Source organism: Cavia porcellus, unplaced genomic scaffold (genome assembly GCF_034190915.1).
Source record: "Cavia porcellus strain 051 isolate PalLab524CR breed Dunkin Hartley unplaced genomic scaffold, mCavPor4.1 scaffold_17, whole genome shotgun sequence".
Taxonomy (NCBI): domain Eukaryota; kingdom Metazoa; phylum Chordata; class Mammalia; order Rodentia; family Caviidae; genus Cavia; species Cavia porcellus.
This window is the reverse complement of record NW_026947500.1, coordinates 43,493,628-43,507,343: the sequence shown is the minus strand read 5'-3', so window position 1 is coordinate 43,507,343 and position 13,716 is coordinate 43,493,628. Positions and strand designations below refer to the sequence as shown.

The 13,716-nt window shown below is 40.2% G+C and overlaps 1 protein-coding gene across 3 annotated transcripts in view; it reads right to left on the bottom strand.

Annotated features, from left to right (window-relative positions):
- The window catches only part of Cstpp1 (centriolar satellite-associated tubulin polyglutamylase complex regulator 1), a 189,841-nt gene that overhangs the window by 133,012 nt on the left and 43,113 nt on the right, over positions 1–13,716 (bottom strand). For all 3 annotated transcript variants that reach the window (XM_013147470.3, XM_063227928.1, XM_003465145.5), the window contains exon 2: positions 6,036–6,138. In XM_013147470.3, the coding sequence (XP_013002924.2) occupies positions 6,036–6,138 (103 nt within the window). The remainder of the gene's footprint in view (positions 1–6,035; positions 6,139–13,716) is intronic.

Genomic DNA, 13,716 nt, shown 5'->3' with positions numbered 1-13,716 from the left:
TTAGCTAGTGCAAAAGCAACTCCCATGAAAACAGGAATATTATTACTAGGTCTTGAAAATTCTTTGGCTAAGGATGGTATTCGTTCATTTCCTCTTATTGAATGGTTTCACAACAGCTAAGTTTCACTAACTTGGAGAAAGGACTGGGGGGAAGTAGGGTCTTCCTTGACAAGGAAAAGCCAGGCCCAATTATTGCTTCTCTCACCTCTGGCTCTGGCTTCTGAACGAATCAGGGCCAGCGGGCTGTGAAATCGCTTCCTCAGCGACCAGGTCAAGTGCTGCTGGATGGTTTCCTATAACCCATAGCACGAAGGAAAGGGAGAAGCCAGATGGGTGCCATGCAAACAGGCAGTTCCTGGGACCTTCCAGGGTACTGTTTCAAAACAGATCTTGGAAAAAAAATTAAAAAAAAAAAAAAAAAAACAGATCTTGGTGACTCTTAACTCACTGTTGCGGCTTCCTAGGGTCCTTTGGCTACAGCACACTTCTGCTTACATTAAAAAGACCCAGAATCCTCTATAGAGTTCACAAATGAAAGCTTAACTACAGTGTCCAAGTCAGTAACAGTGAGAATGGGATGGCTTTCACTGAAGGCAAAATCTATTCCTGGCAGTTCTCTGAGTCTGTGAGAATCCAGATGCTGACAATGAGAAATGGATAATTTTCTATTACAATGTGTCAACTCTAGCTAAGAACTGAACTATGGAAAAAAAGCAGGAGGGGGCTGGCTGCAGGGAGACACACTGGCCCTTTTGAAGAAGGCCATAATGGGATTAGTCACCATTACTTCACCACCCCACATTCCGGCTCAATTTAACAACAATACGAAGGCAAAGCATGGAGGAGAAGTGGCCTGGAGAAGCTCCAGTCCACCCCTCACTCACAGTTGTAAGCCTGGAAGTCAGCGAAGCCCTGGTTTGTCTGATGTGTTTCTCCTTGCCCCAGTTTTCTGCTCCTCCCTTGCTACTGACACAAGAAGAACCCAAAATAACATTATTTAAGTGCTAGATGGTAGGTAACCTTAAAAATATCTGTCAATATATGAGCTCAAAGTTTACACCCTGATCACTGTAGATGACATAGGAAAGAAGTGGGCCATCCTTCACTGGGCTTGGAGAACCTGTTTAAAAAAAGAACGGACCATGTTGTACAACTGTAGATGATCTTCATTGCAGTTCTATTTTAAGCGACTTAGGAACGTGCACTACTAGAATCTCCTTTTCTCTAACAGTGAACTAATGAAGTTCACATTTCATGGATTTATCTAGTCAACATGATAAAAAGTTTCTACTATAACAAAAAGTATGCAACTTCTGAATTGAGCTTGATGATTACTACATCTCAGAATGAAATTAACATTCTTTTTCTAAAACCGAGGAAGTTTTTGCCTCTATCTTTACCTGATAGATAACAAATAATTTTATGCTACTTTATTACTTACACTTACCAAATAGAAGCAAGGGAAGAAGAAGGCCGGCTACCTCTAAAGTGGCTCTCTAGGAACTCCAGCTACTGAGGCCTCTCCATTCCGACTAGAAGCAATAAAATAAAACTATCTTTTTAGGGTAAGGGCAGCTAGCAGGCAAAGAGGCGAGTCACCCTGTGAGCTAAGTTACTAATTTTCTGAAGAAATGAGCCCTCAATGAGGCCAGCCTGTAAATCACATCGCCTCAATTGTTTTCTTCTCATTTAACTTGTAATAGTCACTAGTTATGTAACTTTGAGAGTGTTACTTTTCTGTGCTTGAATTTCCAGATGTATAAAATGAGGATCATACTACTATGCTGCCTCATTGAGTTGTGAAGAATGAGACAATATTATATGCATGGAACAGTACCAGACACGCAGTGTTTATTACCTATCATTATCATCATCATCAGTTTGCTCAAGTGTGTACATGTGCATGCACACACAGGCATTTTTGTGTGCGTTGCCCAGACTGGGTTTGAACCTGGAATCTTCCTGCCTCAGCTTCCCAGAGGACTGGGATGCCAAGAGTATACCCAGGTCAGTTTGCTTGTTTATTAAAATAATAGACTACAGGCTAAGGATATAGCTCAGTGGCACAGTACTTGCTTAGCATGTGTGAGGCCTGGGTTCAACCCTTAGCACCGAAAAAAAACAAACACACGCACTTGGTCATAAGAAAGCACAAGGTCTCCTGGGCCCATGGTGCAAGGCCACAGAGTGTGGAGGCCAAGCTCCCGATGCCACAGGGCTGTAACTATCAATTTAGCCTGTGAAGCACAGCTCACTATTCTGATAGGAATGCTCAGATTTCTGCTCGTTTTTCTCTCATCATTATTTCCCAGGGTCTTAAAAAGCCACAGTTCTCGTTTTGACCTCACCACAAGAACCTGGTCACACTTTGCTGTGGTCTTGCAGTCTGAGCTCCTCCCGCTTTGGTTTTTTCCCCACATTTCTTCTGACCTGAGCTGACTCCGTCCAGTCTTTGGGAGGCTACCCTAAACCTGAATCCCTTCTACCGCCCTGGTGGAAAGACAAGACTCTCGTGAGATGACACAGAGATGAGTCCCTGCATCCTCCTGACAAGAGTGTCCGGAGGAGCACAATCCACAGAGCTCACGGCTCACAAGCGCACTTGGTACCGGTTGGCCAACAGCTCTCACGTTTCATCTGGATTTGCTGAAATAATCTTGACCTTGTTTGAAAACACAAATAATCAAGGGGTGACAGCCCAAGTGAGGGGGCAGCAGCCGCAGAGAAGAAAGTCAGCAGAAAAGCCTCCCAAAAACAATTCCTAAGGGTACTTCCATCACCGTGTTGGGTACCTCACCCATCACTGAATGCATGAAGAGGTATGAACTTGAATCTATAGCAAGTGTACAGTCAACATATTTTTTAAAATATTAGGCTTCCTGCTACCTAGATACAGCTCCAACTGTACCCACATGCTAAACATTTAAATGGCAATGGACTAGGTCACCAGACAAGGTTATGTGATAATGTTGTTCACAGGAAGAGAGAATCCAAGAAATGTAAAAGTTATAGCAAGACGAGACCTCCAAATAGTCTCAGGACAGGCTTGCAACACTGGGCAGTAAACCACCTTGAAAGTGTAATACTATGGACAAGGCCCGATTCCTGCCTCGGACACTCCCAGCCTCCAAACTTGAAAAAGCTGTTTGCTCAGTTTCCTCATCAGTAACAGAGATAATTATAGAACTTACATCTCAAAGAATTGCAGTAGATGAGATACAGTACAAATTTAGTAAAAAGAGCCCATTGCATTTTCAATTATTCTATTATTAGCATTTAAGGCTTTACTCAACCCATTTCATAGATGAGGCAACTGAAGCCCAGATTTAAGTAACTGGCCCAAGGTTAAAGAATGAAGACTTCTAAGAACTAAGAGCTTCCTCTTCTTTTCCCTTCATCATGATTCTCTTATGAATCTATACAAATGGAAGGCCAGAAAGAGAAGAGTTTTCACTAGATAAGTCAAAGTTACAATTAAATTAAAATCAGAAGCTTTTATTATTTAGGCCCCCTTGTCTACCAAATAAAATTTCTACTAATTTCCCATTCTTGTTATACAGTTATATCTTTCAAATCTTTTTTTTAAAAAATGGTTTTGGAGCTTTGGTGCCAGTGCAAGTTTCCATTCTCAAAACTCCCTTCCTTTGGGCCAATCTGATACTTGGAGTTATAGACATATCAGGTATATAATCTCACATACATTATGTGATTTTTAGTTTCCTGGGAATGAGAAACAGCTCACTGGGCAACTAGATTTCTATCAGTGCTATGAAAAACTGTTCTATTCAAAGAAAATCACAAGTGGGAAAAAAAAAAGAAAAATTGTTCTGCTTTTTTTTTTCCAACAGTGTATCGTGGATGGGAAACTATCAACAGCTGATGGCATTCTGAACAGTTATAAGCCTTCAAGGGTTCTCCAGAGTTCAGTTTCAGTTACATGGACCACTGGGTTTGCTTTTGCAGTGCTAGGCACATGGTGTACAGCTTCTTAAGACTGTATAAAGCAGAGCTTTAACCAAAAGTCAACAGTAGAGGGAAAAAAAAGAAAATGGTCCTTATAACAATATGAAGAATAAGAGTAGATGGTATGGGAGAGATTAAAATACAGATACAGCTACAGAGTACAACAATATCTATGTAAAATATTTTCTGTGCCAAACATCCTGCCAAGTACTGCAAAAACAGTGATGAAGGAGAAATGGGGCCTGCAACCAAGGAACCAGTATAACACAGGAGAGACTTTTAACAGGGCAGAGATGAACTGAAAACAAGCCAGGAAGAACGCTACCCGGAAGAGCCGTGTTCCACTTGGCCAGGAGCCCCAGAGCGCTGGTACAGATTAGCAGCCTAGAAACCTGACCCCCAGGCGTGTCAGTTCTGTAAAAGCAAAGGAAGTGACCTGGTCTCAGGCTTCAGTCTCTACCTACTTCATTTGCTTCAGCTGAGACCACGTGAGCAAATACAACTCCTTGCTTCTTGCTTTCCAAGGCAGGGAGAAGAGACTTCTCCTTCCAGAAAGCTTGTTTTCCCCAAGAATTTATAATCCTGATCCATAAGAAACCTGGATTTTATTTACAAGGACTCCAGCTCCACAAAAGCATGAGGGAGGATAGCAAAATATATTTCTCCAACAGCAGTCCAAGCTTAGGCCATTAGAGTAGCTATGTCATCTCCAAAGAACCTCTGGAGAATAGAGAGGGAGAAAATGATCCATGATCGAGGAAGATGAACTTCAGTTCATGACTTTTCTTAAAAGGAAGCCTGTGACAGGCTGTCTTCTTAGAATGTTGCCACTAAACCAGAAAAAAGGGAAAGAGAAGCAAGTTTGTAATGTTATATTGGTAATAAAAATAATGTTTTCAGCCAGGCATGGTGGTACACGCCCATCATCTCAGCACTCTGGGAGGCTGAGGCAGAGGGCTGCAAGTTTAAGCGCAGCTTGGGCAACTCAGTGACGCTGCCAGACCCTGTCTCAAAGTAAGAAACAAAAAGAGCTAGGGATGTAGGCCAGTGTAAAGGCCCTCCATTCAATCCCCAGTACCACAAAAAGTAAAAATAAAATAATAGTAGTGAAGATAATGCTAACATCATTTCATGAAGACAAAAGTGCTTTAAAGTGATTATCACATTTAGCCTAAACCCAGTTCTCTGAGACTATAAAAATGGTCATATTCCTGACTTTTATATATCCCAGACATACTTTACATGATCTTCAAAAACATAATCTAAGTGCTGGAATGGAAGTGCACACCTATAATCTCAGTACCAGGAAGCTGGGGCAGAAAGATCCCAAGTTTGAGGATAGTCTGTGAATTTAGCAAGACTGTCTCAAAAGTAAAATAAACAAGAGGAATAGTTCAGAGGTAGTATCGTTGCTTAGCACACCTAAGGCCCTGGGCTCAATCACAGTGGTGCTATGATATAACAGCAATCCAAAATATTCATTAGAAACATTCTGAAATCATTCAGTAATCCTATAGCAAGAAAACTGCACAAGAGCAACATCCTAACTCCACGAGAAAAGCCAGGCATGTAAAACAGACTAAGTGATCCCCAACTGAAAGAAGCCAGAGTACTCTAAAGAAAGGACAAAGTTAAACATTATAATCAGGCTAGACGATAGTGCACACCTGTAATCCCAGCACATGGGAGGCCGAGGCAGGAAGATTGCTGCAAGTGCAAGGCCAGCATGGGCTCTATAGTGAGTTCAAGACCAGCCAGAACTACATAGCAAGACTGTCAACACACACACACACACACACACACACATATATACAAGCAATATACATATATTAAAATTGGGACATAGAGATAAATCTAGTTGACAAAACAGCAGTTATTTAAGGTCCTATAGACACGGTCATTAATGACACATGTCACTGGGCACAACTAGCTGCACCAAAGGCACATTTCACACATACTGAGCAGACCTCATCCAGTCACCAAGACTTAGTATTCATTGGCACTACGTGGGGATCATAGTGCCCCTAGATTCTTCCTGTCCCCAATGCTTCAGCAAAGCACTCTGCACTTACTAGTCCATGAAGAACCTGGCGATGCCATACTGGCTAATGTCCTCCCTGTTCTCCAGCAGCTGGTACACGGCGTCCTCCATGTACGTGAGCACATGGCGCTGAGCTGCAGACAAATCAAGAAAGGGAGATAGATTAAAGATCAAGACACAAGGCTCTCTCAGTCCCGGCAGACAGCCATGGAAGTCACTGAAGGTGTCAGCTGTGCCCAAGGAGGGGCTGGACAAGCAGACAACCCTGCTGACCCTGGCTGAGATCTGACATCGCGGTCAGAATGCAAACAATGCGTGACTGCTGCTGCTCAATGCTGTCAGCAGCAGCACCCGCTTCGCTCTCCATTTCACAGTGGACACAGGCCCAGAGGAGCTTTGGAGACACACTTGGAAGTACTTGCTTTTTATCTCCCTCCAGCCTTTTCCACTCTACATGGCCAGAAATGCACTCTAGGCAATTGGTGCTTTTATGCCTGAAGTATGGATGATCTGACTACGAAGAAGTCTCAGTTCCTTCATTTAAAAAAAGTCACTGAAGAAGTTTAAGGACCAAGAAAATTTCAGGTCCTTGTATTTGTAAGTTATTAACCTTGGTAAGTAATAAGAGCACAGAAGCCAGGTGTGGGATTACACCTGCAATCTCAGCACTCAGGAGGCTGAGGCAGGAAAATCACTGAGAGTTTGAAACCAGCCTGGGTTACATAGCAGAGATTCTGTCTCAAAAAACAAAAGCAAACATTTATATAAGAGCATGGTATCTGGATAGCTTTACTTATTAGAGATCATGATGTTTTCAGTGTTTGTGGTAACTGAGAAATGTGTGACTTAAATCATGGGATTGTGATACAGTTTATTGGAACTGGGTTTGACCCATGCTCTGTTTTCCATGATCTCGGATCATTGGTCTATACCTATTTTCTTCTTTATTAAGCATGGAAAGCAATATAATTTAATTTACTTCTGTAAGTATGGTCCATCAGCTCCTCGTTGGGAATCACATGGGATGCCCTATTAAAACATTAACTTGGCAGCTAGGGCTGGAGTTCAGTGCCTGAGTGATTGCTTAGTTTGGTATGTGCAATCCTGAGCTTGAACCTCAGCAACACACACGAGCACATACACACACACAGAGATTTGTGGTCTGGCCATTTCAGACTTAAGTGATCTTAAATTTCTAACTAGAGCCCCAATAAGTTTTAATAAGTACCCTTGGTGCTTCTCATGTACAATGAAGCTTATGAATCACTGGTTAAGAACTCCGGCTTTGGAATTCAGGGAGACCCCATTTCAACTCTCTGCCCTACTATTTCCTGGTGTGACCTTGAGGCAAACTCTCCCTAAATCTATTTCCTCTTTAGGAATGTGAGTAATGATGCTACCCTAACTAGTGTGTAGGATTATAAGAATTCAAATCAAATAATACACCTAAATACCACAGTGCCTGTGCCTGGTACATGCTTGATAAATTTTCTTAAAAGACTATCACAGATGCCAAGGGTGGTAGTATACACCTGTAATCCCAGAACTCAGGATGTTGAGGGAAGAAGATCACTATGAATTCCAGGGCAACCTGGGATAGAGTTCAAGGTCAGCCTGAGCTATATATAAGACCTTGTTTCAAATCCCCCCTACACACAAAGAAAACTATCAGCCACGTGCAGTATTGCACATCTATAAAAGTATACAGATACCAAGAGGCTAGGCAGGATTGCAAGTTTAAGGCCAGCCTGGGCAATACAGCAAGACTGTCTCAGGGGGAAAAAAATTCTGTCAGAAAGGGTTCTTGGGGTTCTTCCCCTTCTCTGAATTCTATCTTTAGGTATGATAATGGCAACCTGGCACACTTTACATAAAAGCTTCCAATTCATGTTCTCATTTACCATCCAAAAATTCAGAAAAATACTTTCTTCTGGAGTGGTGAGACCAAAAACCTAAAAGCAACAAATAACTTGCTAAACAGCAATTCCATGAAGTTTATTGCCAAAGTGAACACTTGCTTTTGGCAGTTTGAGTCGTCAGGAAAATTTGGAGCCACCAGTTGAATTTCCTAAGAATGGATACTTACAGAATGCTAGATATTAAAAAGAACAGATACTTATAGAAAACGTCCTTAATTCCTGGTTGCTTGAAGTTCATAAAACAGATAAATTCATTTGCCAAACTGAGCCCAAGTAAGTCTTCAATCTGACAGCACGGACTGTGGTGACAGAGGGTCTCATCCAAAAGAATGATGTGTCTATCTTCCCTGACAGGCTCTATCCGCAAAGGCGTTCCAAAGCTGACAACTGTCAACCACAACAAACCCTTACCGCTCACTCCAAGATGCAAAAACACAACAGTGCTTCAACCAACATAGTTCACTCAATTGGAAAACTATTTCTTTAAGAAACAGCCCAAACTGGGAACTGCATATAGCTCAGTGGTAGGGGACATGCTTAGTAGCTGCAAGGTTCTGGGTTCCATCCCTTGGAAGAGAAAGACATGGCCAAAACTAAGCACAAAATACATGTCAATTTCTGGCATCGTTTTAAAAATAGCAATGACTGTGGCCAGGGATTTAGCTCAGCAGCTCAAGCACCTGCCTGGTAAGTGCAAGTTTGGGAGTTTGATCACTGGTATCGAAAGAAGGAAAAAGAAAAGAAAAGGCCAAAAAAAGAGGCATTCATTATAATTAAAAATACATATACAGTAAGGGAAGGAAAATGGCCAGATCCAACATTAAAATCAGTATATTTTCATCTCTATATTTCTTTGCCTTTCTTCTAGCCACTTACAAAAAGATTCCTTTCTTGAGCTATCTGGCTTTTTGTGATTTACATCTACCTAAGGCTAGTACTGAAGAGTTTTTTGTTTTGTTTTGTTTTTGATGGTAGAAATGAAACAGCTCTACTCAGAAGCAAATTCTACTGCTTCTCCCCCCTAATTCCAGAGACTAAAAGCCAGTGTGAAAGCCCTTTAGGCAGGAAATGTTTTTAGAGTAGTTAGAATCAAAGTAATTTGTCCTCCAACAAAAAAGGAAAGAAAAAAAGAAAAAAAAGGAGAAAGCGAAATTTTTTGGAAAATAGACTTTACACTAAAAAAGAGGAAAAACAGAAAAATAAGGAACCATACCTGTTTGACATTTATATGCCACTAAGATATTTAGTACAATATTACAAATAAGAGTTGCCAGTTGTCAGCCCCCGTGCAACTTAATAAACAACACGATAATGTGTTAAATTTTTTGCATATTATTTTAATCTTCACAACAATTCTATGACAAGTATTTATATATATTTTACAAATAGGAGACATGACACTTAAGAATTAATTTGCTCAAGGGTCAGGGATTTAGTTCAGCAGCATAAGTGCCTGCCTAGCAATAGTAAGGTAGTGAGTTTAATCTGTGGTACCAAATAATAATAATAAATAATTTGCTCAAGATGACACAGCTATAGAGAAGCTGAGATGTACTGGTGACACACACCTGTAAACCCAGCTCTTGGGAAGCTGAGGCAGGCGGATCACCATGAATCTGAGGCCAGCCTGGGCTACATGAGAGTCTCTGCCTTAACAAAACCAAAACAATAAAGATTTGAACCAAAGCCTGTCTGATACCAAGAATTCATGCTCTCAACATGTTGCCTCATCATTAAAACGTTACTTCTGGAGGGCAAAATAATCTTTATTCTGCACAGAGCCCGGAGGTAGGGTGTACGTTAAAAGGAAAATCAACACTTGGCCTGGCATCGGAGAGAGAGAGAGAGGGTCCACCTGTGTCTGAATGTGCGCATGCCCGTGAGCACGCATGTGTGCACATCCTTCAGTCTTGCTGGCACCTGCATACCGAATAGACTTTGGGTGAAGTTCCAACTTGTCTCAAGATTTCAAAGTTTCTTACAAAAAAACCACCGCACAAGTATTCACCCCACCCCTCCGCGGCTCTCGGAGTACAAGACGCCAAGCCTGGCACTCTAAGCCCGCAGCCAGGAGGGGAAGGCAGGGCGGGGCAGGGGTAGGCATCCGCAGCCAGCGCCTAGCTCAGAGGCTGCTCCAGTGGCTCCTTCACAGACAGCTCTTATCAGCGCTGCTCCCCTATGGTTATGCGCGCCACCCAGCCCTGGAAAATCCTGTTTATCAAACCCTAATGAGACAGAAGTTCAAAGCTCTTACCTGGCAATAAAACATGGACAGTGTTGTTTTATATTATTTTTTAAATGCAAAGGAACAGGCTTTAATTTATGTTAATGATTGAAGAATTAAAGCAGCACACCTGCACCCCTGGAGGGCAGAGATATCTGCGCAATTTCGCTGGCCGCCTCGAAGAGGAAAAGCACTCCAAACTGGCTTGTCCTCTTCCGCTCCACAGTGACTCTTCCACCGCGTGAAATTATTCACTGAAGCCCTGCAGTCCTCAAGACCACACTAAAGCCCAAAAGCGCAGGGCTTGCATATGTGGCGCCACCATCAGCGACGACCGATTATAACTTTGCCTGGCTGCGCTGCACCGCCTAGGGAAACGTCCGACGGGCAGCGCTACACGAACTGCTTAGGAACCAGGCAAGGGGATGTGCAGTACATTCAAGAACTTCTGGGTCCTGCTGACTCCACGCTGATCACGCCAGCGCTTTAGACCGCAGTCATTCCGCTGCTTTGTTTATTTGTTTTTTGGATTTTGAGACAGGGTCTCCCTATATGGTTCAGGTTGGCCTTGAGCTCACCATGTAGCCAGGCTGGTCTCAAACTCACAGCAATCCTACTACCTCAGCCTCCCAAGTGCTGGAATGCAACACCACGCTATTCCAGCTTTAAAATGGGTGTAATACTAAGAATGTGTCTGATAATAAACTACATTTAGGAAAAAAATATAATGCATTCATGTATATTATTGCTATATACTAGCTTTATAGATTTTAAAAGCATAGCAATTTGCTGCAGTTGTTTAGAATGGGCTGCTGAGCCAGGCTGACCTCTATTGGATTTTCACCTCTGAAACTTATTGTGTGATTTATGCAAGTTACCTATATTTCTGCTCTTTCTGTAAAATTCAGGCAATAAGAGTACCTACCACCAAAGATTATAGTGAGCATGAAATAAATAACCTATATAACAATTTTAGCATAGTTCTTGGCATATAATGAGTGTTCAACAAATATTAGCTTCATTTACACTCAAAGTTCTGTTCATCAAATCAAGAATATTTACAAATTATATTCAAGGGTCTGGAACTATATACCTTTGATATACAATCCTATACTCATATTAGCTATAGCTTTTCAACTTGTGGGAAGCATTCACTTATTAACTGCTCATTACTCAAGAGACTCTAATTTATATGGGGAAAGTCCAAAATGATTTCCTTTTACTTTCTTCCCAACCATAAATACCATCAAAGCATCAACTAGTTATTTTGTAATTAAATGATAAGGGGTCTCATTTGAAAAATTTTGCTGGAGGGGTCCAGAATTTCCACTTACAACATCAGTTATACCACTTAAATTTTTAATTATTAGTTCATACAGATACTAGAATAAACAAGTTTCAGTGGAAAAATATTCATGAGTGTATGTGAAACTAATGAATACAAACTAGGGAAATAGAGTAAGTGAAACCAGAGAATTAGATTCAATTTTACTTTCATTTAACATTTTTTTAAATTTTTTTAAATTAACTTTTCCCTTTCTCACGAGAGTTCTTTTGAGACACATTTAGGTTTTGAAGCCACTTGGTATTCAGATGCTGGCTGGCACAAATAAATATTAGTTGAATTAAATTCAAATTGTTTATGTAAAAATAAGCCTGTTGACTGACAAACCTGGTCATGCAAATTGCTAAGAAGTTTCAAGTTCACCGTCATTAGAAACTGCTAATGTGGTACAACATTTAATCTTGGGAGGAACAAATAGCTTAGTGATTTAACTCTGACCTACACCACTACAATTCACTACTGACATCTTCCATCTTGCTGGTTCATCTTGGTCCTAGGATACAGTATGTTGTGGTGAAATATTTTATCACCATGAAGACCACCTTTGATCTTAAACCACACCCAGACCAATTTCCCTTGATCAAAGAAGTAGAGGAAGCGCATATTTAGTTCTTAAACAACCTAATGAAGTATTCACTCTTTTTGAAGCTCAAGGAGATTAGGAAGACGCCTGAAATCTAATGCCTTCCACTAGACCTTACTACCTCTAACACCAGAAATGAAAGCAAAACAGAAAAAAATCTCAAAGCTTATTAATACGAGAAGAAAGCCTTAACTGGCAAATCAGACAAACCCAGACCTTTAAAGTTTAACAAACATTTATTTCTAATTACACATGTACTTATGTTTAAAGGTTCAAATGATACCAAAAAGGCTAACAACCAATTCCAGTTTCCACAGAAACAACATTAGCTGGATGCAGTGGCTCACACTTGTAATCCCAACACTCATGGAGGTTGAGGCAGGAGGACTGCCAAAGTTCCAGGCCAATCTGGGCAACTTAGTTATACTGATTGAGACATTGTCGCAAAATAAAAACAAAAATAAAAATACAAAAATTAGCTCCAGATGCAGGTCAGTGCAAAGATGAGATTCTGGGTTGAAAGTAAAAGAGAAAGAGGAGGGGGTAACATCAGTTTGAGGTGCACACTTCCAAAATGTATTTTATGAACTTATTCTGTTTTTAAATTTTAGGTTGTTTTTAAGTAGATCATATTCTTTTCTTTATCTTGCTTTATTTCACTCAACAGTTCTTAGAGAACTTTCATAAATCAATATGGCAGCAGGGGGGCTGAAGGTTTAGCTCAGTGGCATAAGCACCTGCCTTGCAAGCAGGCAGTTGTGAGTTTGATCCCCAGTACCGATAAAAAGGAAAAAGACAAAAGAAAAAAAAATATGGCAGTAACTTACTCTTTTGATATTTACCAAAGGTAAAGGTAAATATTTTCCTACTAAAAAATATTTGTTCCCATTCTTGTCTTGTTATCTTTTCTTTTCTTATAATTTTTTAAAATTTTTATTTAAAGACTAAACAAAACAGAAAATAGGTAGAAATAATACATACGTTCAGAGAAAAAAAATAAACAGTAAGAAATCACTAGCTGATGTTTACATATTGTCATTTTACAAATAGTAGTTAACGGTACAAAAATGGAACATGTAAAGTGGGAATTCAAACAGTGGACTGCAAACACTTTGGTTCAACTGTCCAACAAAAACTTAGTAACATGGTTGTCAATTCTATACACTTAAACAATACATGCAGTTATCCAAATCTTCATTTATGTTTAGATTAAACAAACTAAAGCAGATTAAAATCATTCTGAACAAAGAATAGTAATATTGCTGGATTTCACATCATGATACTCCACAATCAGCACTGGGTAATACAGTGTCTTTTTTTTTTAAATTTAATTGAAAGAAAGACTAAACAAAACAGAAAACAGGTAGAAATAATACATAATTTCAAAGAAAAAAATAAACTAAGAAATCACTAGTTGATGATTACAGATTGTCTTCTTACAAATAGTTATTCAAGATACAAAAGTGGAGCATATAAAGTGGGGATTCAAACCGTGAGATTGCAACCAGTTCTGTTCAACTATCGAACAAAAATTTAGAAATATGGTTATCAATCCTATATACTTAAACATACATGCAGTTATCTATCTCTTCAATTATGCTGAGATTGAATAAACCCAAGCAGGCTAATATTACTCTGAAC